Here is a 27,050-nt window from a genome sequence, read left to right on the forward strand (position 1 = left end):
GCTCTGGTCTCATGTGGCTGTGTCTGACTTCCGCTCGGTGATCAGCTGAGCGGAACGCGGGCATTCCATTGACCGGCGAGGGGTTGACCCCATTGGAGCAAAACCTGGCACCGGATGCGCCGTCACACCCCCGACACACTGTGTTTACATCTGACGCCATGGACACATGGTTAAAGTTGCTAGGGACTCCGGGTTTTGATTGACTTAGGGGCATTTATATTAGGTCTCGAGTTCCCGCTTCTGCACAGGGGGAATCTCGAGCCATCTCCGCTGCGGTCTCCCATTCTTTTCCAGCCGCAGTGGAGTCTGCTCAGCAGGGACGTCGGTCCTAGCGTCTTGCTCAGCCTCACTCTGTACAGAGAGTTACTGCTGCTTCTTCAGCTTCTGCCATTAAAGCCAGTGCTGGTCAGCGGCGAGCGGACTTCTCTGGGACTAGGTCCTTGTCTGCACACACTGAGCATGCCCAGGGCAAGATCTCCCGTTGGAGATCGAGGGTCATGTGCTCAGGCTCTGCAGCACATTCCATTGGTCCTCTTGGCAGGTCTTGGAAGGGCAAAGTTTCTGTGGCCACTTCCTGTGCTGCAACTATATAAACTGCGCATGACCGCACGGCCATGCGCTAGTGTACATTTGCTTACGTGTGTTTGTTGTGAGTGCAAGTCGTCCTTGGATACCCCTTCCCTATTGAATGTCTGTTCGCGGAAGGTGTATGGTTGCTATCTAGCGCCCGATTTATCCCACAGCACTAATCACACGTTACAGCGTCCAGTTGCTGTGGCCGCCAGTACGGCGCCGTGCACTTCCTCTGTGCTTTCCTTACCCAAGTCTGGGTGGTTAGTGGCGTTCGTCAGTGCGGCACCGCATGCACTCTTGTGCCCTAATATTGTTATTCAGCTTCCTTACACACCCAGTTGCGGTGTTGTGCCAGCAAGGGTCTAATCGGACTTCAATCCTAGTTAGGGTTGAGTTCGCTGACTACTTGCTAGCCCTCTATGTGCGGTACCGCGATCCTGTGACACAACAGGATCGCTTCCTTCACGCTGGGTGAAGTTTAACCCACGTGTGTGTATACTTATGAGTACCGCCATATAGTCCGTCATTACTTGGCAGCAGGTTCCATCTCTGCACGGTGGACCCCGGGCTGCGAACGTACCATACACTATCTGTCTTATTATTTGGTGCGTTCCGCTAGCCCTAACATTACACTAGCGCCAGGGTCTGGCTAGTAATGACGGACAAACAGCAATCCTTGCGGTATATCCAGCAGCTGGAGGGTAGGTTGGCGGCTCTTGAGAGCGCAACCTCAGCTGTGGATGTTAGCGCAGTTGCTGTACAGGCTGCTAGCGTGGCTGCAGCAACCCTGTCCATTGCCACCCCTGCTCCGACATTTTCTCGCCTCCCGCTGCCAGAAAAATTTTCTGGTGATAGCAAATTTTGTAGGGGATTTGTGAGTCAGTGCTCTATTCACCTCGAGCTCCTGGCTGCACGTTTTCCCACAGAGCGGGCTAAGGTGGGATTTATAGTGTCTCTCTTGTCGGACAGGGCGTTGGAATGGGCTACGCCGCTGTGGGAGCGTGGCAATCATGTGGTGCAGAGTGCTCCGCTGTTTCTGAGCACTCTGAAACAGGTCTTTTTAGGACCTCAAGTCACCCATGATACTGCGCTCCAACTGCTGGCATTAACTCAGGGTGAGTCCTTGGTCAGTCATTTTGCCGTCCAATTCCGCACTTTAGCTTCTGAGCTGGATTGGTCGGATAAAGCTCTTATCCCCATATTTTGGAGGGGCCTGGCTGACCACGTTAAGGACGCTCTGGCCACTAGGGAGATTCCTGCCACACTGGAGGAGTTAATAACTGTCTCCACTCGAATTGACCTCCGTTTTAACGAGCGGAGGTTAGAGCGAGCCCAGTGTAGGCAGAGGTTTCGGCTGGCTCCTACCTTCGCCAAACCTCTGGAATCTCCGGTCCTGGTTCCTGAGTCACATGAGGCCAGGGAAGTGTCACAAGCGGGATCTAAGTCCCGGACCGCTTGTGCACTCAAGGTCTGTCATGTTTGCCAGCAGTCAGGACATCTAGCCACCAGATGTTCTCAGCGGTCGAGGAAACGTCAGCGTCTAGTGGTAGTAGGTGGAGGTACACTAGACACGGCGACGTTTGCCTCTAAATTGTCCTTTAAGGGGACAATTACTATAGGCTCATTCTCCCACTCGGTAGAGCTCTGCGTGGATTCTGGGGCGGAGGGCAATTTTATGTCTTCTGCCTTCGCCCAACGTCACGCAATACCCCTGGTTATGCTAGCTCTACCAGTAACGGTACGAGTGGTGAATGGGTCGACACTGCCCTCACAGATAACACACCAGACCATCCCTTTTACTCTGTCCATGTCGCCATCTCATCAGGAGATTATATCTCTGCTCGTCATTCCTGAGGGAATTGATGAGGTCCTGTTGGGAATACCTTGGCTACGGTACCACTCTCCTCATATCGAGTGGTCCTCTGGCAGAATCCTGGGATGGGGCGAATCTTGTGGGGGTAGGTGTCAGAGGGAGTGCGTTCAGGTTGCTACTACAGAGGTACCCGCAGATCTTTCCTCTCTCCCCAAGCAGTATTGGTCTTATGCAGACGTGTTCTCCAAAAAGGCGGCGTTGATCCTTCCGCCCCATCGCCCCTATGACTGTCCTATTGATCTCTTGCCTGGTGCTGAACCTCACCGGGGTCGAGTCTATCCGCTATCTCTCCCGGAGACGGAGGCCATGTCACAGTACATCCAGGAAAATCTGGCAAGAGGATTCATTAGGAAGTCAGTGTCACCTGCTGGGGCAGGGTTCTTCTTCGTGCAGAAGAAGAATGGGGAACTACGTCCATGCATAGACTACAGGGGTCTTAACGCCATCACCGTTAAAAATAAGTATCCTTTGCCCTTGATATCTGAGCTCTTCGATAGGCTTCGGGGAGCAAGGGTATTTACTAAACTAGATCTGCGGGGTGCTTACAACCTGATTCGCATCCGTGAGGGGGACGAATGGAAGACGGCTTTTAACACCAGGGATGGGCACTATGAATATCTGGTAATGCCCTTCGGGCTCTGTAATGCCCCAGCCGTTTTCCAAGACTTTGTGAACGATATCTTCCGGGATATGCTTTCCACCTCGGTCGTAGTCTATCTGGATGATATTCTCATCTACTCTCCAGATATTGACTCCCACCGGAGAGATGTTTGCAAAGTCTTCGACCTCCTACGGGCAAACTCCCTCTATGCCAAGTTGGAGAAGTGTATGTTTGAGCAGGAGTCCTTACCTTTCCTAGGCTACATCATCTCTGCCCAGGGATTGGCTATGGATCCTGCCAAACTACAGGCTGTGATGGACTGGCAGGAACCCCATTCTCTTAAAGCGGTGCAGCGCTTTATGGGGTTCATTAATTATTATCGCCAGTTCATTCCGCACTTCTCAACTTTGGTAGCTCCCTTGGTTGCCCTCACCAAGAAGGGGGCGAATCCCAAATTGTGGTCTGAGGAGGTCTCCAAGGCCTTTAACTCTATAAAGTCACACTTCGCTAGCGCTCCCATTCTTCATCGCCCCGATGTTGATAAGCCATTTATCATGGAGGTGGATGCCTCTTCTGTTGGTGCTGGAGCAGTCCTCTTCCAAAAGGATGCTCAAGGTCGGAAGCATCCTTGCTTCTTTTTCTCCAAGACCTTCTCACCAGCAGAGAGGAATTATTCCATCGGGGACAGGGAGTTGCTAGCCATGAAGTTGGCTTTCTCGGAGTGGAGACATCTCTTGGAGGGAGCACGTTTTCCCTTCCAAGTCTTCACAGACCATAAAAATTTGGTGTACCTGCAGACAGCCCAGCGGTTGAATTCTCGCCAGGCCAGATGGTCCTTATTCTTCTCCCGGTTTCATTTCACCCTCCATTTTCTTTCTGGGGAGAAGAACATTCGGGCCGACGCTCTCTCTCGCTCCGTTGTGTCATCTGTGGATTAGGAGGAGGAGCCTCGGCTTATTGTCCCCACCGAGAGCTTGAGAACTGTGGCCCCGGTTTCGCTAGAGTCTGTGCCCCCGGGCAAGACTTTTGTTCCATCCAGTTTGCGACTGGAGGTTCTCTCTTGGGCACACTCGTCCAGGGTGGGTGGACATTTTGGTACCAAAAGGACATCTGAGTTACTGGCGAGGACATACTGGTGGCCGCATATGGCTCGTGATGTCGCAGAGTATGTTCGGGCGTGTGTCTCTTGCACCAAGAACAAGACTCCTCGGCAACGGCCAGCTGGTTTGCTTTATCCTCTGCCGGTTGCGGACAGGCCCTGGGAGATGGTTGGGATGGACTTTGTGGTGGGCTTACCCAAGTCTCGTAACTGCACCATTATCTGGGTGATCACCGACCATTTTTCCAAAATGGTGCACTTGGTGCCTCTTCCACGGCTACCTTCTGCACGGGCGTTGGCTGTCCTGTTCGTCAAGCATATCTTTCGCCTACACGGTATGCCAGACAAAATTGTTAGTGACCGGGGTCCCCAGTTTGCGTCTCGATTCTGGAGAGAGCTTTGTCGTCTGCTCAGTATTGAGTTGAATCTCTCTTCGGCATATCATCCCGAGACGAATGGGTTGGTAGAGAGGGCCAACCAGACCTTGGTCACATATTTACGACATTTTGTTTCTGCCAGGCAGGATGACTGGGCATCCTTGCTACCGTGGGCAGAGTTTGCACTTAACAATGCCGTAGCCGACTCCACCGGTCAGACTCCATTCCTCCTAAATTACGGCCAGCATCCGCGTGTTCCTGTGCCCATGCCTGTGTCTTCTGCTGACTCCAGGGTGGCAGACTGGGCTGTGGAGGCACGGTACATTTGGGACCGCACGCAGGATGCCATTCGGGCCTCCAAGGAGAGAATGAGGTCCTCCTTCATCGGCGCCCCGCTCTGACCTTTGCTCCTGGCGACTTGGTGTGGCTCTCCGCCCGTAACATCAGGCTGCGAGTTGAGTCCACTAAGTTTGCTCCTCGCTACTTGGGTCCCTTCAAGGTTCTCGAACGGCTTAATACTGTGGTCTACCGTTTGGCTCTTCCTCCACGCTTGGGTATCACCGACACCTTTCATGTGTCCCTCTTGAAACCCGTATACATGTCCCGGTTTTCCGAGTCATCTGCCGGGACATCGGGTTCGTCTACGGACGATTGCGAGGTGAACGCTATTTTGGGGTGCAAGGTGGTACGCGGCAAAAAGTTCTATCTGGTGGATTGGAAGGGTTATGGCCCAGAGGACAGGTCATGGGAGCCTGCTGAAAACATTCGGGCCCCACAGCTCATTGCTGCCTTCGAGCGTAGCAAGGCCCAAGGAGGGGGGCCAATGTTAGGTCTCGAGTTCCCGCTTCTGCACAGGGGGAATCTCGAGCCATCTCCGCTGCGGTCTCCCATTCTTTTCCAGCCGCAGTGGAGTCTGCTCAGCAGGGACGTCGGTCCCAGCGTCTTGCTCAGCCTCACTCTGTACAGAGAGTTACTGCTGCTTCTTCAGCTTCTGCCATTAAAGCCAGTGCTGGTCAGCGGCGAGCGGACTTCTCTGGGACTAAGTCCTTGTCTGCACACACTGAGCATGCCCAGGGCAAGATCTCCCGTTGGAGATCGAGGGTCATGTGCTCAGGCTCTGCAGCACATTCCATTGGTCCTCTTGGCAGGTCTTGGAAGGGCAAAGTTTCTGTGGCCACTTCCTGTGCTGCAACTATATAAACTGCGCATGACCGCACGGCCATGCGCTAGTGTACATTTGCTTACGTGTGTTTGTTGTGAGTGCAAGTCGTCCTTGCATACCCCTTCCCTATTGAATGTCTGTTCGCGGAAGGTGTATGGTTGCTATCTAGCGCCCGACTTATCCTACAGCACTAATCACACGTTACAGCGTCCAGTTGCTGTGACCGCCAGTACGGCGCCATGCACTTCCTCTGTGCTTTCCTTACCCAAAACTGGGTGGTTAGTGGCGTTCGTCAGTGCGGCACCGCATGCACTTTTGTGCCCTAATATTGTTATTCAGCTTCCTTACCCACCCAGTTGTGGTGTTGTGCCAGCAAGGGTCTAATCGGACTTCAATCCTAGTTAGGGTTGAGTTCGCTGACTACTTGCTCGCCCTCTATGTGCGGTACCGCGATCCTGTGACGCAACAGGATCGCTTCCTTCACGCTGGGTGAAGTTTAACCCACGTGTGTATACTTATGAGTACTGCCATATAGTCCGTCATTACTTGGCAGCAGGTTCCATCTCTGCACGGTGGACCCCGGGCTGCGAACGTACCATACACTATCTGTCTTATTATTTGGTGCGTTCCGCTAGCCCTAACAATTTATAAGGTCCACCTACCTCCCTAATGGCACACGCCCCCGGAAGAAGAACTGGTGAAACGCGCGTCGGGGTGGGTTGCATACTAGGATGTGGGCACGCCACAGGTAATACACTTTTACACGCATACCTTATGGGTGCCATGGCATAATCCAGATAGTGAGTTAAGCTCATAGTAGTATCCCTTTAGCTTTTCTGTCATTTAGGCTTGCGCCAGTGGCTTGAATTAGATGCGGTATTGGGAGGATTATATTTTTGAGGTATCACACTGTATTTTCGCCTGTTGTGCACAGCATAGCATTTGATGTGAACTGTGTCCTATTCCTAGTGGCCTCTAGTTTGTTGTTTGAGGTACCTAGGTATTAATGATATATGTAATTTGTTGATTAATAAAATTTGTTGGATTTTATATTCCTTGTGCCATAGTCCTTTATGGTATTGAGTTGTGAGGTATTTTCACGGAATGTGACCAAGCTATGTTTGGCTTAGGTCAATTGGATTAATATGTATGTATGTAGGAGGAGATGACACACACATATATACTATATACAGGGGAGAAGACACACGTATATACTATATACAGGAGGAGATGACACATTGGTATGTACTATATACAGGGGAGATGACATACAGGTACATAATATATACAGGGAAGATGACAAACAGGTATATACTATATACTGGGGAGATGACACAGGTATATACTATATACAGGGGAGATGACACACGTATATACTATATACAGGAGGAGATGACACACAGATATATACTATATACAGGAGGAGATGACATACAGGTACATACTATATACAGGGAGATGACACATAGATATATACTATATATAGGAGGAGATGACACACAGGTATATACTATATATAGGAGGAGATGACACACAGGTATATCTTATATACAGGGGAGATGACACACGTATATACTACAGTCATGGCCAAAAGTATTGACACCCCTGCAATTCTGTCAGATAATACTCATTTTCTTCCTGAAAATGATTGCAAACACAAATTATTTGGTATTATTATCTTCATTTAATTTGTCTTAAATGAAAAAAAACACAAAAAGAAATTGTCCTAAAGCCAAATTGGATATAATTCCACATCAAACATAAAAAAGGGGATGGACAAACGTATTGGCACCGTTCGAAAAATCATGTGATGCTTCTCTAATTTGTGTAATTAACAGCACCTGTAACTTACCTGTGGCACCTAACAGGTGTTGGCAATAACTAAATCACACTTGCAGCCAGTTGACATGGTTTAAAGTTGACTCAACCGCTGTCCTGTGTCCTTGTGTGTACCACATTGAGCATGGAGAAAAGAAAGAAGACCAAAGAACTGTCTGAGGACTTGAGAAACCAAATTGTGAGGAAGCATGAGCAATCTCAAGGCTACAAGTCCATCTCTAAAGACCTGAATGTTCCTGTGTCTACCGTGCGCAGTGTCATCAAGAAGTGACGGAGCCAAATTTTTGAAATCTGACCAGTGTTACTTTATGTGGTAATAACTCTGCAACACTTCAACAAATCCCAGTGATTTTGAGATTGTTTTTTCGTGACACATTATACTTTATGATAATGTTAAATTTAGTTCAATATGTTTTGTGTTTATTTATAAAAATATCAAAAATTTTAGAAAAATGTTAAAAAATTAGCAATTTTCAAAATTTGAATGATTATCCCTTTAATCCAGATGGTCATACCACAGCAAACCATTAATAAATAATATTTCTTACATGTCGGCTTTATATCAACACCATTTGTAAAACATTATTTCAATTTGTTAGCATTTTAGGAGGTTTAAAAATTTAGCAGCAATTTTTCATTTTTTCAATGAAATTTACAACATTTATTTTTTTAGGGGACTATCCAGGTTTGAAGTGCCTTTAGGGGTCTCATATATTGTGAAACCCCCAAACGTGATACTATTTTAAAAACAGCACTCCCTGACATATTGAAAACTGCAGTCAGCTAGTTTATTAACCCTTCAGGTGCTTTTCAGGAAATAATGCAAAGTGGCATGACAGAAATGAAAAAGTGTATGTTTACCACATAAATGCCGCAAACTTCTGAACAGGTTACAACAGCCAGCAGACTCTAAGGCCGCTATTTGGTCGTGAATTGCCATCGCAAACATCAGGACCACGCAATCATGATCTGAGGGCACCATTTGGGATAAAGAGGAAGCCCCCACACTCTGTTAACCATTTATAATGATGTAGTCACTATTGACAGCAGCATCTAAGGGGTTAAACAGATATGGACGGTGCAAACACTGATCGTGGCTAATGCAGCAAGTTGTCAGCTATAGTGTACAGCCGACAGTATCCAGATTGTCACCTGTATGGGGAGGCTATTCTCTTATATCTCAGGTCAGTTAAAAGACGTATTGGCGGTCATTAAGGGGTTAAAGCCCATGGCACTGTGGCTAACCTCCCTAGATGTGGACGGAAAAGAAAAATTGACAAGAGATTTCAATGCAAGATTGTGCGGATGTTGGATAAAGAACCTCGACTAACATCCAAACAAGTTCAAGCTGCCCTGCAGTCCGAGGGTACAACAGTGTCAACCCGTACTATCCATCGGCGTCTGAATGAAAAGGGACTGTATGGTAGAAGACCCAGGAAGACCCCACTTCTTACCCCGAGACATAAAAAAGCCAGGCTGGAGTTTGCCAAGACTTACCTGAAAAAGCCTAAAACGTTTTGGAAGAATGTTCTCTGGTCAGATGAGACAAAAGTAGAGCTTTTTGGGCAAAGGCATCAACATAGAGTTTACAGGAGAAAAAAAAGAGGCATTCAATGAAAAGAACACGGTCCCTACAGTCAAACATGGTGGAGGTTTCCTGATGTTTTGGGGTTGCTTTGCTGCTTCTGGCACTGTACTGCTTGACAGTGTGCATGGCATTATGAAGTCTGAAGACTACCAACAAATTTTGCAGCATAATGTAGGGCCCAGTGTGAAAAAGCTGGGTCTCCCTCAGAGGTCATGGGTCTTCTAGCAGGACAATGACCCAAAACACACTTCAAAAAGCACTAGAAAATGGTTTGAGAGAAAGCACTAGAGACTTCTAAGGTGGCCAGCAATGAGTCCAGACCTGAATCCCATAGAACACCTGTGGAGAGATCTAAAAATGGCAGTTTGGAGAAGGCACCCTTCAAATATCAGGGACCTGTAGCACTTTGCCAAAGAAAAATGGTCTAAAATTCCAGCAGAGCATTGTAAGAAACTCATTGATGGTTACCGAAAGCAATTGGTCGCAGTTATTTTGGCTAAAGGCTGTGCAACCAAGTATCAGGCTGAGGGTGCCAATACTTTTGTCTTGCCCATTTTTGGAGTTTTGTGTGAAATGATCAATGTTTTGCTTTTTGCTTCATTCTCTTTTGTGTTTTTTCATTTAAGACAAAGTAAATGAAGATAATAATACCAAATAATTTGTGTTTGCAATCATTTTCAGGAAGAAAATGAGTATTATCTGACAGAATTGCAGGGGTGTCAATACTTTTGGCCATGACTGTATATACAGGAGGAGATGACACACAGATATATACTATATACAGGAGCAGATGACACACAGGTATATACTATATACAGGAGGAGATGACACACAGGTATATACTATATACAGGAGCAGATGACACACAGGTATATACTATATACAGGAAGAGATGACTTACAGGTATATACTATATACAGGAGGAGATGACACACGTATATACACTATATACAGGAGGAGATGACATACAGGTAAATACTATATAAAAGAGGAGATGACACATAGGTATATAGAGGAGGAGATGACATACAGCAAGTGTATACTATATACAGGGGAGATGACATACAGGTATATACTATATACAGGGGATTACATACAGGTATATACTATATACAGGAAGAGATGACACATAGGTATATACAATATACAGGAGGAGATGACATACAGCAGGTATATACTATTTACAGGGGAGATGACATACAGGTATCTACTATATACAGCAGAGGACATACAGGTGTATACTATATATAAGGGAGATGACAAACATGTATATACTAAGGGGAAAATGAGAGGTGTGAGGTGAAAATGAAAAGGTGTGAGTGCAAAATGATAGGAGTGAGGGAAAATAGTGGAGTGATCGGAAAATGACAGATGTGAGGTCGAAATGACAAGTGTTAGGGGGGAATGAGAGGAGTAAGGTAGGAATGAGAGAAGTGAGGGGGAAAATAAGAGAAGTGAGGGGGAAAATGAGAGGTGTAAGGGAGAAAATGAGAGATGTGAGGGGGAAAATGAGAGGCGTGATGGGAAAATAAGAGAAGTGAGGTGCTATAACTAACCACAGATATTTACTATGCCCAAGCAACGCCGGGCTCTTCAGCTAGTAGGTTATAAGAGTTCACAGAGAGACACTCTGCACAGTGATCTATCCCAAGTGTTTTTTTCTGTTCATGTTGATAATTATGGCTTGTAGCCAATGAAAACCCAAAAGTCATTATCTCAGTAAATTAGAATGATTAACAAAAAACACCTGCAAAGTGCTGTCAGATAGGTAATAAGAGTTCACAGAGAGACACTCAGCACACAGTGCTCAATGTGTCAGCTGGATGACAAGCTGCTTGGTCACATCACGCAACTATGCAGCTTGCCATATAGATGTAGCAGAGATGGACCCATCATGGGACAAACGGATTAGCAGCATCTCTGCAGAAAGGTGAGGAATATTGTTGGTTTTTTTAACTCTTTTGCAGATGACGAGGGCATCGAGGGAATGGGCGAGGTCGCAAGTATGGTTTAATTATGACTATTAAAGGAGTCTGTGTCATTCTATCAATTAAACAACTTTTTATCTGGGTGTCTGTGTTTTCTTACAATGTGACTATGGGGTTAGTAAAGAGTGCGTCTTATTGACACCTCTCCATTACTAACCTCAGGGCTTGATGTCACCTGACAATACAAAGGTGACATCAACCCCCCAACTATCACACCACTTGCCACTGCTACAGGATAAATGGGAATAGTGAGGCTTGGTGCATCTTAGAGATGCGCCTTTTCTGGTGTGTCTGAGAGATGATGTTTTCAGCCTGGGGTGGGGCCAGTATCCATGGCCTCTGCCTAGGCTATTAATATGATCCTGCAGCTGTCTGCATAGCCTTTGCTGGTTATTAATTATAGGGGAACCCCAAATCATTTTTATAGGGTCCCCCATTTTCATAGCCCGTAGAGGTTAATTGTACAGTTGTGAGCTGAGATTAGTAGCCTGAGAAGCTCCATGGGTATTACCCCCTTCCCAGGCTATAAACATCTGCCTCCAGCTGTCAGCTTTCCTTCTGCTGGTTATGAAAATTGCACAGGAGCCCACTACATTTTTCCAAAAATTAATCTTTTATTAATTAAATACATGTCCAGTAATTTGCACACACTGCACTAATTGTATTTGTCACAGACATCTATACAGCTACTTATTCTATTTGTATTTACTGTATGTAACCCTTCTCTTCTATCCTGTCAGCTCCTGAAGTGATTTTACACTGGCTTTTCTTCTATCTATGTGCAGCGCCCCAGAGATCTGGTCGTTGCAGTATGACACTCTGCCGCTAAGTGGAGTGATGGTACATCTGATGGCACTGAAGGAATTCTACTGACCAGGTATCACCAGCACATATTACACTTCACACTCCAGCCACTAGGGGGAGAAAAAGGCTTTATTTATTGGGCCACTCCTCACACTGGTAAAACTAGTGGTTGGATAGGAAGTTAGTCAGAAGCAACATCCCGTGGCAGGGGGTGTTGCAGGGAGAAGACACAGGGGGGTCCCTGTCAGGCGTGGGAACCTGGCAGGTGCCTAGCGAACAGAGCAGAACGTTACGGAACCGTGCCTGCACACCCCGCAGCGGTATCCTAAGAAAGAGACACGAAGGGAAGGACATTGTGAAACAGTGAGAAACGAGATCAAGCACAAAGGAGAGCCAGTAGGAGTCATGCCGTAAGACCGAGGCAACATCCTACTGAGGCGTGTAGCCGGTGGCCGGAACACCGCGGGAGTAACTGACTCTAGGCCTTACTTCAAACTCCGCAGGACAGTTATTTATAGGTTGGCTGTCTACCTTAAATTTCCTACGAAGACATAGGGGGCAACGCATGGAGAGGGGCGTCTCTAGGGTCCCGGAAGAGCGCCGAGCCTTCCCGTCATACGGGTGCGTCCTAGCCATAACATACCTGGGGGACGAGAAACTAGTAACATCTGGAACTAACGAGAGAGAAATAAAGAGAACTAGAAAGTACGAACGAACGAGAACAGCAGTTGTGAGGACTATTCCGAATGCTCAGCAGGGTAGCACTACAACACACAGGCGCTAGTGGTAGGCACTGATTTCCACCTGCAAAGTGAACTCTGGATGTGCCCATCGGACCGGCCGGTCTCAGAAAGCCCTGTTAACTGTGCTCTGGATTGCGGATCCTGAAGTCTTCAGTAAAGAGGTAAAGAGACTGCAACCTTGTGTCGTCGTTATTGACTGCACCTCACACCATCACCATCTACCTTACTGGGAAGCCCTGGGGACATACTTCACCTGTGGGAAGGTATACCATCCAGCTGCCATTCCATCACCCCAGCGGACCCCACAGCAGCGTCGGTCACCCTGACCGAACACCACAGGTGGAGTCACGAATCCCTGATAGACTGTACCACCTTTATTGGACGACCCTTAGCAGGGTCGCGGACCGGGTCTAGCCACCGTGACAGTCTCAGAGCCGAACCAGAGAGGCCCGGTACCGAGAACTTGTGGCCCTGTGTCTGGGGGTGATCCATATGCAATATAAATACATATATATGTGTCACTGACATCTATTTATCTATGTATTCTATGTGTATATATCTATTTGATCTATTCTATTCCAACCTGTCAGTGTTATTTTACTGTACACGGCACATGAATTGCCGGCTTTTATTCTATCTATGTAATATATATACATGCAGTATATACAGGGGCTGGACAAAATAATGGAAACACCTAACGTTTTGGCATCATAATCTTCAAACATGTTGTAAACATGCAAACCGTGACATATGGTAATGTTTTGTAGTTGATTATTTGTGTTATGTGATATGTATATGTAAATTAACTGTTTGTTTTGCATAATTGTAAGAACATTGATGAGAACCTGATACCAATGGCAGACCTCTCGAATTTTCAAAGAGGCCAAATTGTTGGTGCTCGTATGGCAGGTGCTAGAGTAACAGAAAGTGCCCGATTGCTTGGCATGTCAAGAGGTACTGTCTCCAAAGTAATGACTGCGTTTGAAAGAGAAGGAAAAACGTCCGCAGCATAGCACAGGTCCGGCCAAAAGTCAAAGTTGACTGAGATAGACCGTCGGACTCTAAAGCGAATTGTGAGAGAGGATCGCAAGTCCACGGTTCCGAAAATCAATGCTGAGTTCAATGAACACCTACAGAACCCAGTTTCCATGAAAACTGTTAGTCGGGAGCTGCACAAATCTGGATTCCATGGAAGAGCTGCAATTAGAAAACCGCTGCTCTCAATGACACATGTTTCCCAAGCATTTAGAGTGGTGTAGAAACCTCTAGAATTGGTCCCTCGAGCAGTGGAAACATGTGATATTCTCAGACGAATCATCGTTTATCCTATTTCCGACCTCCGGCCGAGTGTACGTTTGGCGACAGCCGAAAGAAGCATTCCATCCAGACTGCCTTCTCCCAACCGTAAAACATGGCGGAGGTTCTGTGATGATCTGGGGTGCTATTTCGTGGAGATCCACTGGGCCAATGATATCCCTTCATGGAAGAATTAACAGCCAAGATTATTTAGGCATTTTTGCGACCAAGTGCATCCAGTGGTTCTCGGAGGGGAACGCCATCTTTCAGGATGATAATGCACCAATTCATACAGCTAGAATCGTTAAAGCATGGCGCGAGGAACATTCTAATGAAGTTGAGCATCTCATCTGGCCCCCACAATCCCCAGACCTCAACATTATTGAGCATTTATGGTCGATTTTAGATATTCAAGTTAGACGTAGATTTCCGCAGCCATCGTCACTCAAAGAACTGGAGGGTGTTTTAACTGCAGAAAGGGTTAAAATTCCTTTGGAAACAATTCACACCTTGTATGAATTCATACCTCGGAGAATTGAGGCTGTAATGGCCGCAAAAGGTGGACCTACACCATATTAAACTAACTTTTGTTGCTGTTTCCAGGTGTTTCCATTATTTTGTCCATCTGACATCTATATATCTATGTATTCTATGTGTATATATCTATTCTATTCTAACCTGTCATGTTGTGATATTACTGTACGCCGCACATAAATTGCCAGCTTTTATTCTATCTATCTAATATAAATACATATTTGAGTGTCACTGACAGCTATATATCCATGTATTCTATGTTCTATTCTAACCTGTCACTCTGTGATTTTACTGATATATATATGTCACTGACACCTACAAATCAATGTATTTTATGAGTATATATCTAATCTATTTATTTTGTTCTAACCCATCAGTGTGATTACTGTATGCGGCACATGAATTGCTGGCTTTTCAAAGGACACCAGTACGTAAAAAATTGGACAGCAGTCACATAGTCCGAGTGCTGTGCGATTTTTTTTCTTGCACCCAAAAGCTTGCATTGGCGAGTCTCGGTGACAATCTCAGCATACTGCGATTTTATGCACATGCTTAATACGCCTGAGAAAATAAACGGTGATGTGAGCTGCTGCATAGATTAACACTGGACCAAGTGCTATGTGATGTTTTCTCGCATAGCACTTGCCCGTATTCTACAGTAGTGTGACGCTGGCCTTATGTATATCACCACCTCCACCACTGATTAGCGGCTTTCTGCCAATGTACATTGTACAGGGAAAGCCACCAAACAGTGCTGTGGTGTTATTAAACAGAGATCAGCATTCAGAAAACTGCTAGATTTGCAGCAAAGAAAAAAGTGATTCTATCAAAACTGCAGCAAGAAGTCCATTAAGTGACACATCATTGGAATCAGGACCTGTTTCCCTACAGTAAAGTATTAGAGCAGGCCGGAGCGAGCCGTCCCCTCCCCCCCCCCCCCCCCCGCAGACGGTGTACGTGCAGGCCATCATGACAGGGGTTTGGGAGGGAGAGATAGGAGGGGAAGGGGTTAATTATGGGAGGGGGGGTGTTATGCATGAGGCAGGGGTTTATAAGGAAAGGGTGGGGTGGGGCTTACCAGTTCCCGCTCTGAAGCCTCAGGAAGATAGCGGCGCCATGTCCGGGATCGACGGTGTGCTGCAGCAGCTGCGGGCGGCAGCGGAGAGCCAGCCTCCTGGCTGGTTAGAGGCCCTGGTGGCCGGTATACTGGGCAGCGGCAGTGCTAGTGTCAGCGGAGTCATACAGGCGGCGGCCAGCGGTGAGCGGCGCTCCCGGCGCGTGCGGCCTCCACAACGGCTGTCCCCCGATCCAATTCAGCCCCAGCGTCGGCGAAGGAGCCCCTCCAGGGACCCTCCGGACAGAGTGCCCGCCGGTAAGCGCCCCAGTAGGGCCCGGTCCGGGAGGAATCCAAATGCTGTGACGGGGCCTGCGGCGGTGGAGAGGCCTGCTTCCTCATCACAGGGGGCAGGGCCTTCGCGTGCTGGAGCTCCAACTGCCAGTGACGTCACGGGAGGGCGCCGTGGTGCAGCTGCTGCTGGGCGTCCTGCTCCTGCTTCTGCACCGAGACAGCGAGGGAGAGCCGGTACTGCAGCGGCCGGCAGCGCCGCTTCTTCCCCTGTGCGGCCGGGCCCGTCCAGCACACAAGGAGCGTCAGCCGGATTACCAGATGGACCCAGAGGGAGTCATGGTCGGGCGTCCCCAGGGCCTGGAATGTACGGTGGGCCTGTGCCGGGCAGTCCGTCCCACCGGGCCGCATCTAGATCTCCAGCGTCAGGCCGGTACGGGGCCGCATCCTCACGTTCGCCATCACACGGTGAGACGCAGCCTCGCGGGGTTTCACGGGGCGGACCAGGAGCCGAGGACAGCAGGACGAGGAGGACGTCTGCGGCTGGGGGGACTTCAGTTCCCCTGCAGCTTGGTGAGCAAGATTCCATGCCTGTTTTGTTACCAGCATGATCGTTTTCCCCGGTGGTGGGGGTTAGTCAGGCAAATGGGGTAGGAGCTATGGGGGAGCAGGTAGGGATTCGGTCGGTTTCAGGGAGCGAGGGGGTAGGTGAGTTATTGTCCAGCGTCCGGGAGTTGCTCGCGCGATTGGGCAGCGTTAGGTCGGTGTCGTCCCCGTTGGCTGCGTGGGTCGGATCTACGGATTTGGGTTTCGGGGCATCTGGGGAGGGTGTATTGGCACCCAGCAGTTCAAGTGTCCCGGTGTCGGTGCAGACTGAAAAGGAGAAGGAAGGCGGGATTCGTTTAGACAAAGCGCGGGGTGAGGTTTATGTCTGTTTTGAGGGGCCGCTTGGGGCCCATTTGAAAAAGGAAGTAAGGGAGAAGATCTAGAAAGATGAGTACGTGGAAATTTTTTCGCTTCTTCCTATAAAAAAGTTCAATTTAGATAAGAGCAAAAAAGAGGACAGTAAGAAAGAGGACGAGGAAAAACGGAGGTGGCGCCTTATTCCGCAGACCTTTGTGAACTGGTTGCAAGCGTTTGCAATTCTGGTGAGCGTAGTGGGTGAGAAGGCACCAGAAAATTGTTCGGCGCTCTTCTGTTACATGGATTCGATATGCGAGGCGTACAGTGCGTACGGGGGCCAGGCTTGGCTCCGGTACGATGAACAGTTTAGGCAGCGGAAGGGATCAGAAGGACATTGGTTTGTGGTTAAGAGTGATGGCGCCTACAAAGTTTGGTCATTCCTTTCAAGGGGGGGCCGGAAATTCCGGCCAGACCGTGGCGCAAGGCAGTTCAGGATCGGGTAGTCAGTCTGATCCTCCCATGGGGCAGCGAAGTGCTTCAAGAAAAAGGCTAAGCCTGACGGCAATTCAAAAGGGGGTGACGCCAGTGAGGTTGGACGCGATGGCCCCCTTTCTAAATAGGTTTCCAGATAGGCAAAAAGCGGAGCTGTTGTTTTTGGATTTTCGGCATGGTTTTCGGATACCTGCCCCTACTTTTAGTATCCCGCAAGTTGTAAGGAATTTGAAATCGGCAGTGTTGCATGCGGCTGTGGTGTTGGAAAAGTTGAGCAAGGAAGTGGCGTTGGGTAGGATGTCTGGCCCTTTCCCCGGTCCACCCCTTGAGGATTTGGTTATTTCCCCGTTGGGTGTGGTTCCGAAGAAGGAGCCTAACAAGTTTAGGCTAATTCATCATTTGTCTTACCCTAAGGGGAGGTCTGTGAATGACGGAATAGATCCGGAGCTTTGCTCCGTGGTTTATACATCTTTTGACGAGGCTACACGTTTGGTACGTAGCTGCGGCAGGGGCGCATTATTGGCTAAGACAGATATTGAGTCGGCTTTCCGGTTACTTCCTGTCCATCCGGATAGCGTTAGACTGTTGGGTTGTTATTGGGACCAAGGGTTTTATGTTGACAGATGTTTGCCGATGGGCTGTTCTTTGTCTTGCGCATATTTTGAGGCCTTCAGTTCGTTTCTGGAGTGGGTCGTTCGGGATGTGTCTGGTTTGGACTACATCATCCATTATTTGGATGATTTTTTGTGCATCGGGCCTGCTCAATCTGGTTGTTGTGAAATAGCTTTACAGACAGTGATTTGGGTTTCAGAGCGGTTCGGTGTTCCGCTGGCGCCAGGGAAAACCGAAGGGCCCAGTATTTCATTTCTGGGCATTGTCATTGATACGGTCGCATGGGAATTTCGGTTACCCGAGGCGAAGGTGGTCGGTCTGAAAAGCGAGGTGGCTCGAGCGCATCGCTTAAAGAAGTTGCCTTTGCGGGAAGTTCAGTCTCTTCTTGGCAAATTGAACTTTGCGTGCAGAATTATCCCAATGGGGAGGGTGTTTTCTCGGAGGCTCGCGGGTGCTACAGCAGGGGTTAAGGCCCCCCATCATTTCGTGCGCTTATCTAGCGAGCACAAAGCCGATTTGGAGGTGTGGGATAGTTTTTTGGCACGGTACAACGGCCGATCGCTTCTGATGGAGGAAGTGGTGGGCAATTCTGACTTGGATTTGTTCACGGATGCGTCGGGTGGGATTGGTTTTGGTGCCTTTTTTGGTGGTCGGTGGTGTGCCTCCAGGTGGCCGGACGACTGGTTTGGTTCCGGGCTGGTTAAAAACGTGACTTTGTTGGAAATTTTTCCTATTTTGGTTGCGGTTTATCTGTGGAAGGATGATTTGCGCAATCGCAGGGTACGGTTTAATTGTGATAACATGGCAGTCGTTTGTGTTATCAACAGTTTGACGGCATCGTCCCCCCCGGTTATTCGGGTTTTGCGTCAGTTGGTGTTGTTCTGCATGTCTATCAATGCGTATGTTTCGGCAACTCATGTGCCCGGTGTTGAGAACTCCATTGCTGACTCTTTGTCTCGGTTTCAGTGGGAGCGTTTCCGTGCTTTGGCTCCGGAGGCGGAGGAGACGGGTCGGGACTGCCCGCAGGAACTCTGGAGCATGGTATCCGGGCTGCAGGACCTTTGATTCAGGCGTCTCTGGCACCCAGCACGTTGGCAGCATACCGGTCGGTGTGGTATGACTGGGAGTCCTGGTTGGTGTCTTGCGGGGTGGGTAACATGGGTGATGATTATGTGGGGGCCCTGTTGTTGTGGTGGAGACGCGGTGCCGATGACGGGTGGTTGGCGTCAAAGGTTGAGAGGGTTCGGTCGGCTTTGGCTTTTGGTTTTCAGCTTAGAGGTTTACGGGATTTGACGAAGTTGTTTGTAGTAAGGCAGGTGGTGAAGGATTTTAGAAGGAAGGCGGGAAAGGGCGATCTGAGGCGCCCGATTTCCTTTAGCCTGCTGGAACGAGTAGGTGCGAAGCTCAGTGAGATTTGCACATCTGACTTTGAGGTGGCTCTTTTCCACTTAGCATTTTCCCTGGCATTTTTTGGTGCGCTGCGGGTGAGTGAGATCGTGTCGCCTAACACGTACGCGCAAGGGGGGCTTTTGGCTAGGGACGTGGTGCTTACCGAAAGTGGTTTACAATTTTGGTTGCGTAGGTCGAAGACTGACCAGGAGGGTAGAGGTAAACGTGTGGTTTTGGGCGCTGTTTTGGGTTCACTCATGTGTCCCGTTAGTTGCTGGGAGGCTTTTAGTTGTTTTCAGCCATCTAAGGATGGACCTTTGTGGTGTCACAAAAATGGGTCCTTTCTGTCCAAGTTTCAGTTTGTGGCGGTGCTTAGAAGGGCTCTGGGGGAGATGGAACTGGATGCTTCTCGTTTTGCCTCTCACTCCTTCCGTATTAGGGCCACGACTGAGGCGGCCCTGGGAGGTTTAGCAGCGGAAGTGGTGCAACGGATTGGGAGATGGGAGTCAGGGCGTTATAAGAGCTATGTTAGACCTTAAGTTGGGATGGGGGGGAGGATGGGGTTTTCACGATGTTTTTGTATTTGTGGTACAGTTGTGGATTTTAAGTTATTCTATATTTTCAGGTTCCAATCCCCTGTTGATTTGGATCGTCGGCCACTCGTACGTGTATTGGGGCGCGAGACGGGCGGACGTTCGGCGGGACGGTCGGCAGCTCGGGTTCTCCAAAGAGGTGGCCGTGGTCAGATGGTTGGGTTTTCGGGGATTGGGCTGGAATGGGGTTTTGAAGGAAGTGCATAACAGTGCTCGTTTGGACAGACCTCCAGACATTTTGGTTCTGCACGTTGGAGGAAATGATTTGGGGATTCGCCCCTGTCGGGAGCTGATCCGGGATATTAAGCCTGACCTTCTCAGATTATGGGTGTCCTTTGGGGATTTGCTGGTGGTTTGGTCGGATATTGTCCCGAGGAGGTGTTGGAGGCATGCCAGATCTGCGGACAAGGTCAATAAAGCCAGGATTAAAGTTAATCGGACAGTTGCTAAGTTTGTGGTAAGGAATGGAGGTTTGTTTGTCCGTCATTTTGAACTGGAACAGGGTGGGGAGGATTTTCTCCGGTGTGATGGTGTTCACCTGAACGCTGTGGGCATAGACTTATGGGCCCTGGGTTTGCAAAATGGTATCGAAAGGGCCATAGCGGTGAAGTGTGGCGGTGGGAGGGGTCCTTGGAGTTGGTGATAAATTGGCCTGGGGGATCCGTCGGGGTACGGATCCTTCAGTTGGTGTAAACTTGGTTTTCGGGTCTGGTGGTTCGGGGGGGGGGGGATCTTGGCAACGGTGGGCCGGATCCCCAGGTTAAAAGTGGACATGGTTAACCCTTCGGGGTATTTTGGTGCTCCCGAGCCTGGGTGGTTACGGCTGGGAGTAAATCTATGGTATGTTTCTGTCCACTCTCTGTTATGGTTGACCACCAGTTTGGAGCTTCAAGGACTCCTCCCTACGTTATTTTATTCTTGTTGTATGTTTATAATAAAGGCCACTGTGGCCAATTATAATCCAAGTTCAGAGTCTGTCATTATTTGGTGGGGGTTTTTGGCGACAAATACCTGAAGGTTAAGGTATAGAAGGGGGTGTCATCCCTTCGAGGGATCGACCAATAGCAATGTCAAGAGCAGGCCGGAGCGAGCCGTCCCCTCCCCCCCGCAGACGGCGTACGTGCAGGCCGTCATGACAGGGGTTTGGGAGGGAGAGATAGGAGGGGAAGGGGTTAATTATGGGAGGGGGGGTGTTATGCATGAGGCAGGGGTTTATAAGGAAAGGGTGTGGTGGGGCTTACCAGTTCCCGCTCTGAAGCCTCAGGAAGATCCCGCCCGCCCGCCCTGTTTTTTCGTGTTTTTTGTATTGTTGCATTTTCGGGTGGTTGTTTTGGGTCATGGTGGCTCGAGGCGGTGGGAGGGGTCCTTGGAGTTGGTGATAAATTGGCCTGGGGGATCCGTCGGGGTACGGATCCTTCAGTTGGTGTAAACTTGGTTTTCGGGTCTGGTGGTTCGGGGGGGGGGGGGATCTTGGCAACGGTGGGCCGGATCCCCAGGTTAAAAGTGGACATGGTTAACCCTTCGGGGTATTTTGGTGCTCCCGAGCCTGGGTGGTTACGGCTGGGAGTAAATCTATGGTATGTTTCTGTCCACTCTCTGTTATGGTTGACCACCAGTTTGGAGCTTCAAGGACTCCTCCCTACGTTATTTTATTCTTGTTGTATGTTTATAATAAAGGCCACTGTGGCCAATTATAATCCAAGTTCAGAGTCTGTCATTATTTGGTGGGAGTTTTTGGCGACAAATACCTGAAGGTTAAGGTATAGAAGGGGGTGTCATCCCTTCGAGGGATCGACCAATAGCAATGTCATGTATCCTACATGGAACATCCAAGTGGCATCTGAGTTTTACGGATACATTTCTATTGTGAACCTACAAAACTATATTTGATCACGTATATTTTTTAGTGTAGATGCATGAAAAATGATCTAACACGGACGTCACAGTGACACGGATGTAAAACAATGGACACCCAGATGGCACACAGATCATAATCACATTGAAATTAGAAAAAGAGTGTCCTAGTTTTCTGGCTGATTTCTCATACACTTGTCTGCAGGAGCCCGGAAACTGACAAACTGTGGGTGATATACGTAAAGGAAGTACTTTTACTTACCGAGCAAAAGCCTTTCCTTTGTGGTCCACGACTAGCAGCACACACCATGCTATCAACGAAGTTCTGATTCCACAACTGATTACAAACTGTACGACTTATCACATTTACATCTGTTTCCATCAGAGCTCTAGGCAAAGCTCCGAAATCTGTTACTTGACCCCAGCCAGCCACAGAGCAAGGAGAACCAGGGTTCACATCCGAGTTGTTGAGAGGAAGGCAGATATTTCTCACAGAGGGAGTTATATTAGCAGATCTGTTTAACTGGAAAAATTTTTTTTAAAAATGTGATTTTTTGCAGGGGCAAGAAAGATAAAAGTGCACAAGTAAGTAAAGCATGTTTTAGAAAGTGAGGTCCCACCTTTAGAAGATTAATATCATTCAGAAACGTTGTGGGGTTGTATTCAGGATGTGTGAAAGATTCCTGGATGTTCAGCACCTGCACAAATCTGTCTGGATTACGCAGATCATGAGCACCAAGTACCACACGTACTATATCCACGGGTCTGCAAAAAAAAAAAAAAAACAGAATTACAACTCATTCAGGTCGAAATAATGTGGCCCCATTTTAGTGTCCTTTGATGGCCGCAAGACCCAGACTTGCCATGCATCATGCTTCATGTTAGATCACAATGAATTTGTATCGTTACCCTTCGCTACATTCAGCCTTGCATTTTGGCACTCCTGACTAAGGCTGCCATCACACTAGCAGTATTTGGTCAGTATTTTACATCAGTATCTGTAAGCCAAAACCAGGAGTGGGTGATAAATGCAGAAGTGGTGCATATGTTTCTATTATACTTTTCCTCTAATTGTTCCACTCCTGGTTTTGGCACAAATACTGATGTAAAATACTAACCAAATACTGCTAGTGTGACGGCAGCCTAAGGATTCATTTCCACTTGCGATGAAATCAGACGAATGCAATAAAAAATCAAATTGCACTGGGACCAATACTATTCTATCACTGTTTGTTCATCTGGGTTTTTTTTTCCAGCTCGGATCACGATCGGATTGGAAAAAAGTCGCAGCATGATGCGATTGTAATCGGAAATCATATCGCATCCCGCAATATACGTCACTGAGTATGAGAAAAAAAATCACACCGCACTTGGACCATGTGAGTGCTGTCAAATTTTTACACACCGTTCGCATTTGAAAAGCCAGCAATTCATGTGCCGCATACAGTAAAATCACACTGACAGGTTAGAATATAATAGATACCGTAGAATACAGGCGAGTGCCATGCAAGAAAACATCACATAGCACTCGGACAAGTGTTAATCTATGGGGCAGATCACATCTCCGTTTATTTTCAACATGACAGGGTTGATATGGAAATATATTGAGCTAGAGGGACATTTGGAGATTTGCGGGTTAACAGAATGGTAGGTGGAGCTGAGGTCAGGTCTTGGGGGAGGAGGGAACAGAGGTGGGGTTATGGGGCAGCAATATAAAAGGGACAGCCATTTTAGTCGGGGCATTTTAGATACCCCTTTATGGTGTTAAGAAGCTGTGCACGTACCTTATCCCCTTTCCGACATCAAGCATAATTGTACGCCAATGTCGGACTCCTTCCCTTTGATGTGGACTCCGGCGCTGAACCCACATCTTTCTGGCACATGTCAGCTTTTTTTTTACAGCTGACATGTGCCTCTAACAGCCGTGGGTGGAATCGCGATTCACCTTCGGCTATTAACTAGTAAAATGCCGCTGTCAATTTCTGACAACGGCATTTAACACACACTTAAGCATGCTGGAAATCCCCCATCGGCACCCGTGTCACATGATTGCGGGTCGCCGATAGGTTAGCATGACAACCAGAGGTCTCCAGCAGACCTCTATGGTTGTCACTGCCGGATTGCTTTGAGTGCTGCCCGGTGGTGGGTGCTCATAGCAAGTCAGCAATTCTGCTACATATAGGCAATCTGATCATTGCTTGTACATAGCAGAGCCGATCGAGTTATGCCAGCTTCTAGTCTCCCATGGAGACTATTGAAGAATGCCAAAAGTAAAAAAAAGTTTTAAAAAATATTAAAAAAGTAGAAGAATAAAATTGCAAATCACCCCCCTTTCGCCCTATTCAAAATAAAACAATAAAAAAAGTCAAACATACACGTATTTGGTATCGCCGCATTCAGAATCGCCCGATCTATCAATATAAAAAAGGAATTAATCCAATTGCTAAATGACGTAACGAGAGAAAAAAGTCAAATGCCAGAATTACATTTATCGGTCGCCGCAACATTGCATCGTATCTGCACCAAAATAGTATCATTAAAAACATCAGCTCAGCACACAAAAAATAAGCCCTCACCCAACACGAGATCACGAAAAATGGAGACACTATGGGTATCGGAAAATGGTGCAATTTTTTTAAAACAAAATTTGGAATGTTTTTTCACCACTTAGTTAAAAAAGAACCTAGACATGTTTAGTGTCTATGATCGCGGAATTACCTGGAGAATCATAATGGCAATCATAATTAGCATTTAGTGAATACAACTGTGGGATTGTACTTTCTTACAATTTCATCACACTTGGAATTTTTTTCCCGTTTTACAGTACACGATATGTTAAAACCAATGGTGTCGTTCAAAAGTACAACTCGTTCCACAAAAAGCAAGCCCTCACGTGGCCATATTGATGGAAAAATAAAAAAGTTATGGCTCTGGGAAGAAGGGGAGCAAAAAATGAAAACACAAAAAAAAGGAAAATACCTTAAGGGGTTAACTATGGAGGCTGTTGAGGCATTGCTTCAGCAGCTCAGGAGTGTGGCAGGCATGCATGGGACAGACTGGCTTTATTCATCTGTCCACAGCCTGTTGCAAGGGGTGACGAGCAGAGTCCCTTCAACGCAGTCCGTGGAGAACAAAGCCTCTGACGAGCCTTATTCCAGTCGTCAATTCCCGGGTCTAGCGCTGTGTCAGGAGCCCCTCCGGGGACCCTCCAGAGCAGAGCACAGTTCACAGGACAGCATCGCCGCACTCAAAAGCAAGGAGGAATGCATCTATCTGGTGGGGCCTGCAGCAGAGAGAGGAGTCATCCTCCCCTTCTTCCGGAACGGCGCGTGTGTGCGGCGCCCCAGGGTCCTGGTCATCGCAGGGGAGAGTGATGCTATGTTTGGAGGCAAGGAAGGATAACTGCATCCAGGTATCACAAACATGCAACACATTTCACACTCCAGACCACCAGAGGGAGCTTCTGCTCCTATTTATTAGGTCACTCCCCATATATATAACTAGTAGTCTGTAGGGAAAGTTAGTTAGTTAGTTGCTGGTTGAGCTCAGCTCAGTCAGTTCCAGACCAGAGTCTGAGGAGGATGAAAGGTTAAAGGAGCTGTGCATGCCCTCAGAGCTGCAGCTCCCAGAAAGAGACATTGAAAGGCAGAACTGTATTGCAGTGAGCGTGAAGGAAGTCGAAGAAAAGGAGAGGATACTAGAAGGGGACCAGCCCCGTTCAAGCTGTTTCCTTCTGAGGCGCAAAATCCCGGTAGCCGGACACCGAAGGATTAAGGACCTCTACGCCTTATTTCAGAGACTGGCAGAACAGCTAATTGCAGGTTACCTGTCCGCACCTAAACCCAGGAGGCACGGTGACACCTACAGAGCCGGGTTATCTAAGAGGTCCTATAAACAGGCTCAAGTCACCAGTCATATGGGTTTTGTCCTATCCTATATGGGGGACAGAGAGAATGGAACACAACATCTGTGAGACCCTTATGTGAAGCCATAGGCAGTAAGGGACTACACCACTGCAGCGCAAGGGAAGGCTACTGATTTCCACCTGGACAAGGGGACGCTGGACTTGCCTCCAAACCGACCGGACTCTGCCTGCTCTGTGATGTGGTGCCCTGGACTGTGGATGCTGAAGTCTTCAGTAAAGGTAAAGAGACTGCAACCTTGTGTCCTCGTTCTTCTCTGCGCCTCTCACCTTACCACCATCTACACACCGGGAGCCCTGGGGACATACTTCACCTGTGGGAAGGTATACCATCTAGCTGCCATAACATCACCCCAGTGGACCTCTTAAAGCAGCGTCGGTCATTCTGACCGAATACCACAGGTGGCGTCACGAACATAAACTCTATCCCTTTAAAGACTTTCCCCTTTTACATGGATGTCCCAGGGCCTTGGACCGGGTCAGCTACCATGACATCCCCCTGTCGCAGGCAGCTGGCTCAGACACCAGAGCTGCAAACGCACTTAGTGCGAGGGGGTTTGCTGACCCTGAAGAGATATGAACAGCATCAGCAGCTCAGGTGGTCCCTGGGCGTACAGCTGACATGTCCTCATGCCGCAGTCAGCAGTCTGTCTGTCAGGGGAATGTAGGATCATCAGGACCAGCAGTAGACAGGATTAGGGATGGATTGGGTCAAGGACTTCATCTGCAGGATTCCAAATTTTCAGCTGCTGGGATCACAGCTCTCAGACAATATATGAGGTATCTCAATCTATTCCTTTTAACCCATTGTTATCTTCCCCTGTAATTAGGGGTCAAGATGTGTTTTCTGGGGGGGGGGGGGGTTAGCAGAGATATGGGGTTTATTTTATATGGTTAAGGGATTTGGCTATGTTTTGGGGGTCTGTGTGTTTTGCGGGTCTGTTGGGGGTGCATTTAAAGCAAGGAGTAATTCCTAGGACCTTCTCCAGTTGGTTGCAGATGTTCATGCCTGTTTTGTTATATAGACGTGATTGATGATGCTTACAGTGTTTATGGCGGTCAAGGATGACTGAGATATGTCGCACTGACGAGGGCCAACAGCCCGAAACACCATGTCTGTGAATTGAGATATTGATTTGGCTTTTATCTTAAGTCATATTGCACGACTCGTTAAAGGGTTGATTGTGACTTGTAGGATCGCTACTTCCAACAGGTGGTGCTATAGAGTTTAAGTCCTCTTTTTCTCAGAAGAGGCAATTTGCATGAGATATGTCAAACAGTTTCGTGAGTGGAAGGCGGTCTGATCCAGTATTCATTGAGACCATAAAGACATAGCTTTATGGTTGAAGGTGACGGCCCCTATTAGGTTAAATCAAGGTAATCAGTCATTTCCAGGGGACATCGGGAGTTTGGGACAAGCAGTACACTCAGTGGCAATGCAGAGAGGGCTGTGTTTCTCATTT

The 27,050-nt window shown here is 48.0% G+C and overlaps 1 protein-coding gene across 1 annotated transcript in view; it reads right to left on the minus strand.

The window, feature by feature from the left end:
* PRSS57 (serine protease 57) overlaps positions 1-27,050 on the minus strand; it is a 226,959-nt gene that overhangs the window by 69,230 nt on the left and 130,679 nt on the right. The window contains exons 3-4 of the mRNA XM_069767847.1: positions 22,286-22,430; positions 21,928-22,188 (exon numbers count right to left, since the gene is read on the minus strand). Coding sequence (XP_069623948.1) covers positions 21,928-22,188; positions 22,286-22,430 — 406 coding nt within the window. The remainder of the gene's footprint in view (positions 1-21,927; positions 22,189-22,285; positions 22,431-27,050) is intronic.

Source organism: Ranitomeya imitator, chromosome 1, assembly GCF_032444005.1.
Source record: "Ranitomeya imitator isolate aRanImi1 chromosome 1, aRanImi1.pri, whole genome shotgun sequence".
In the NCBI taxonomy this organism is placed as follows: Eukaryota; Metazoa; Chordata; class Amphibia; order Anura; family Dendrobatidae; genus Ranitomeya; species Ranitomeya imitator.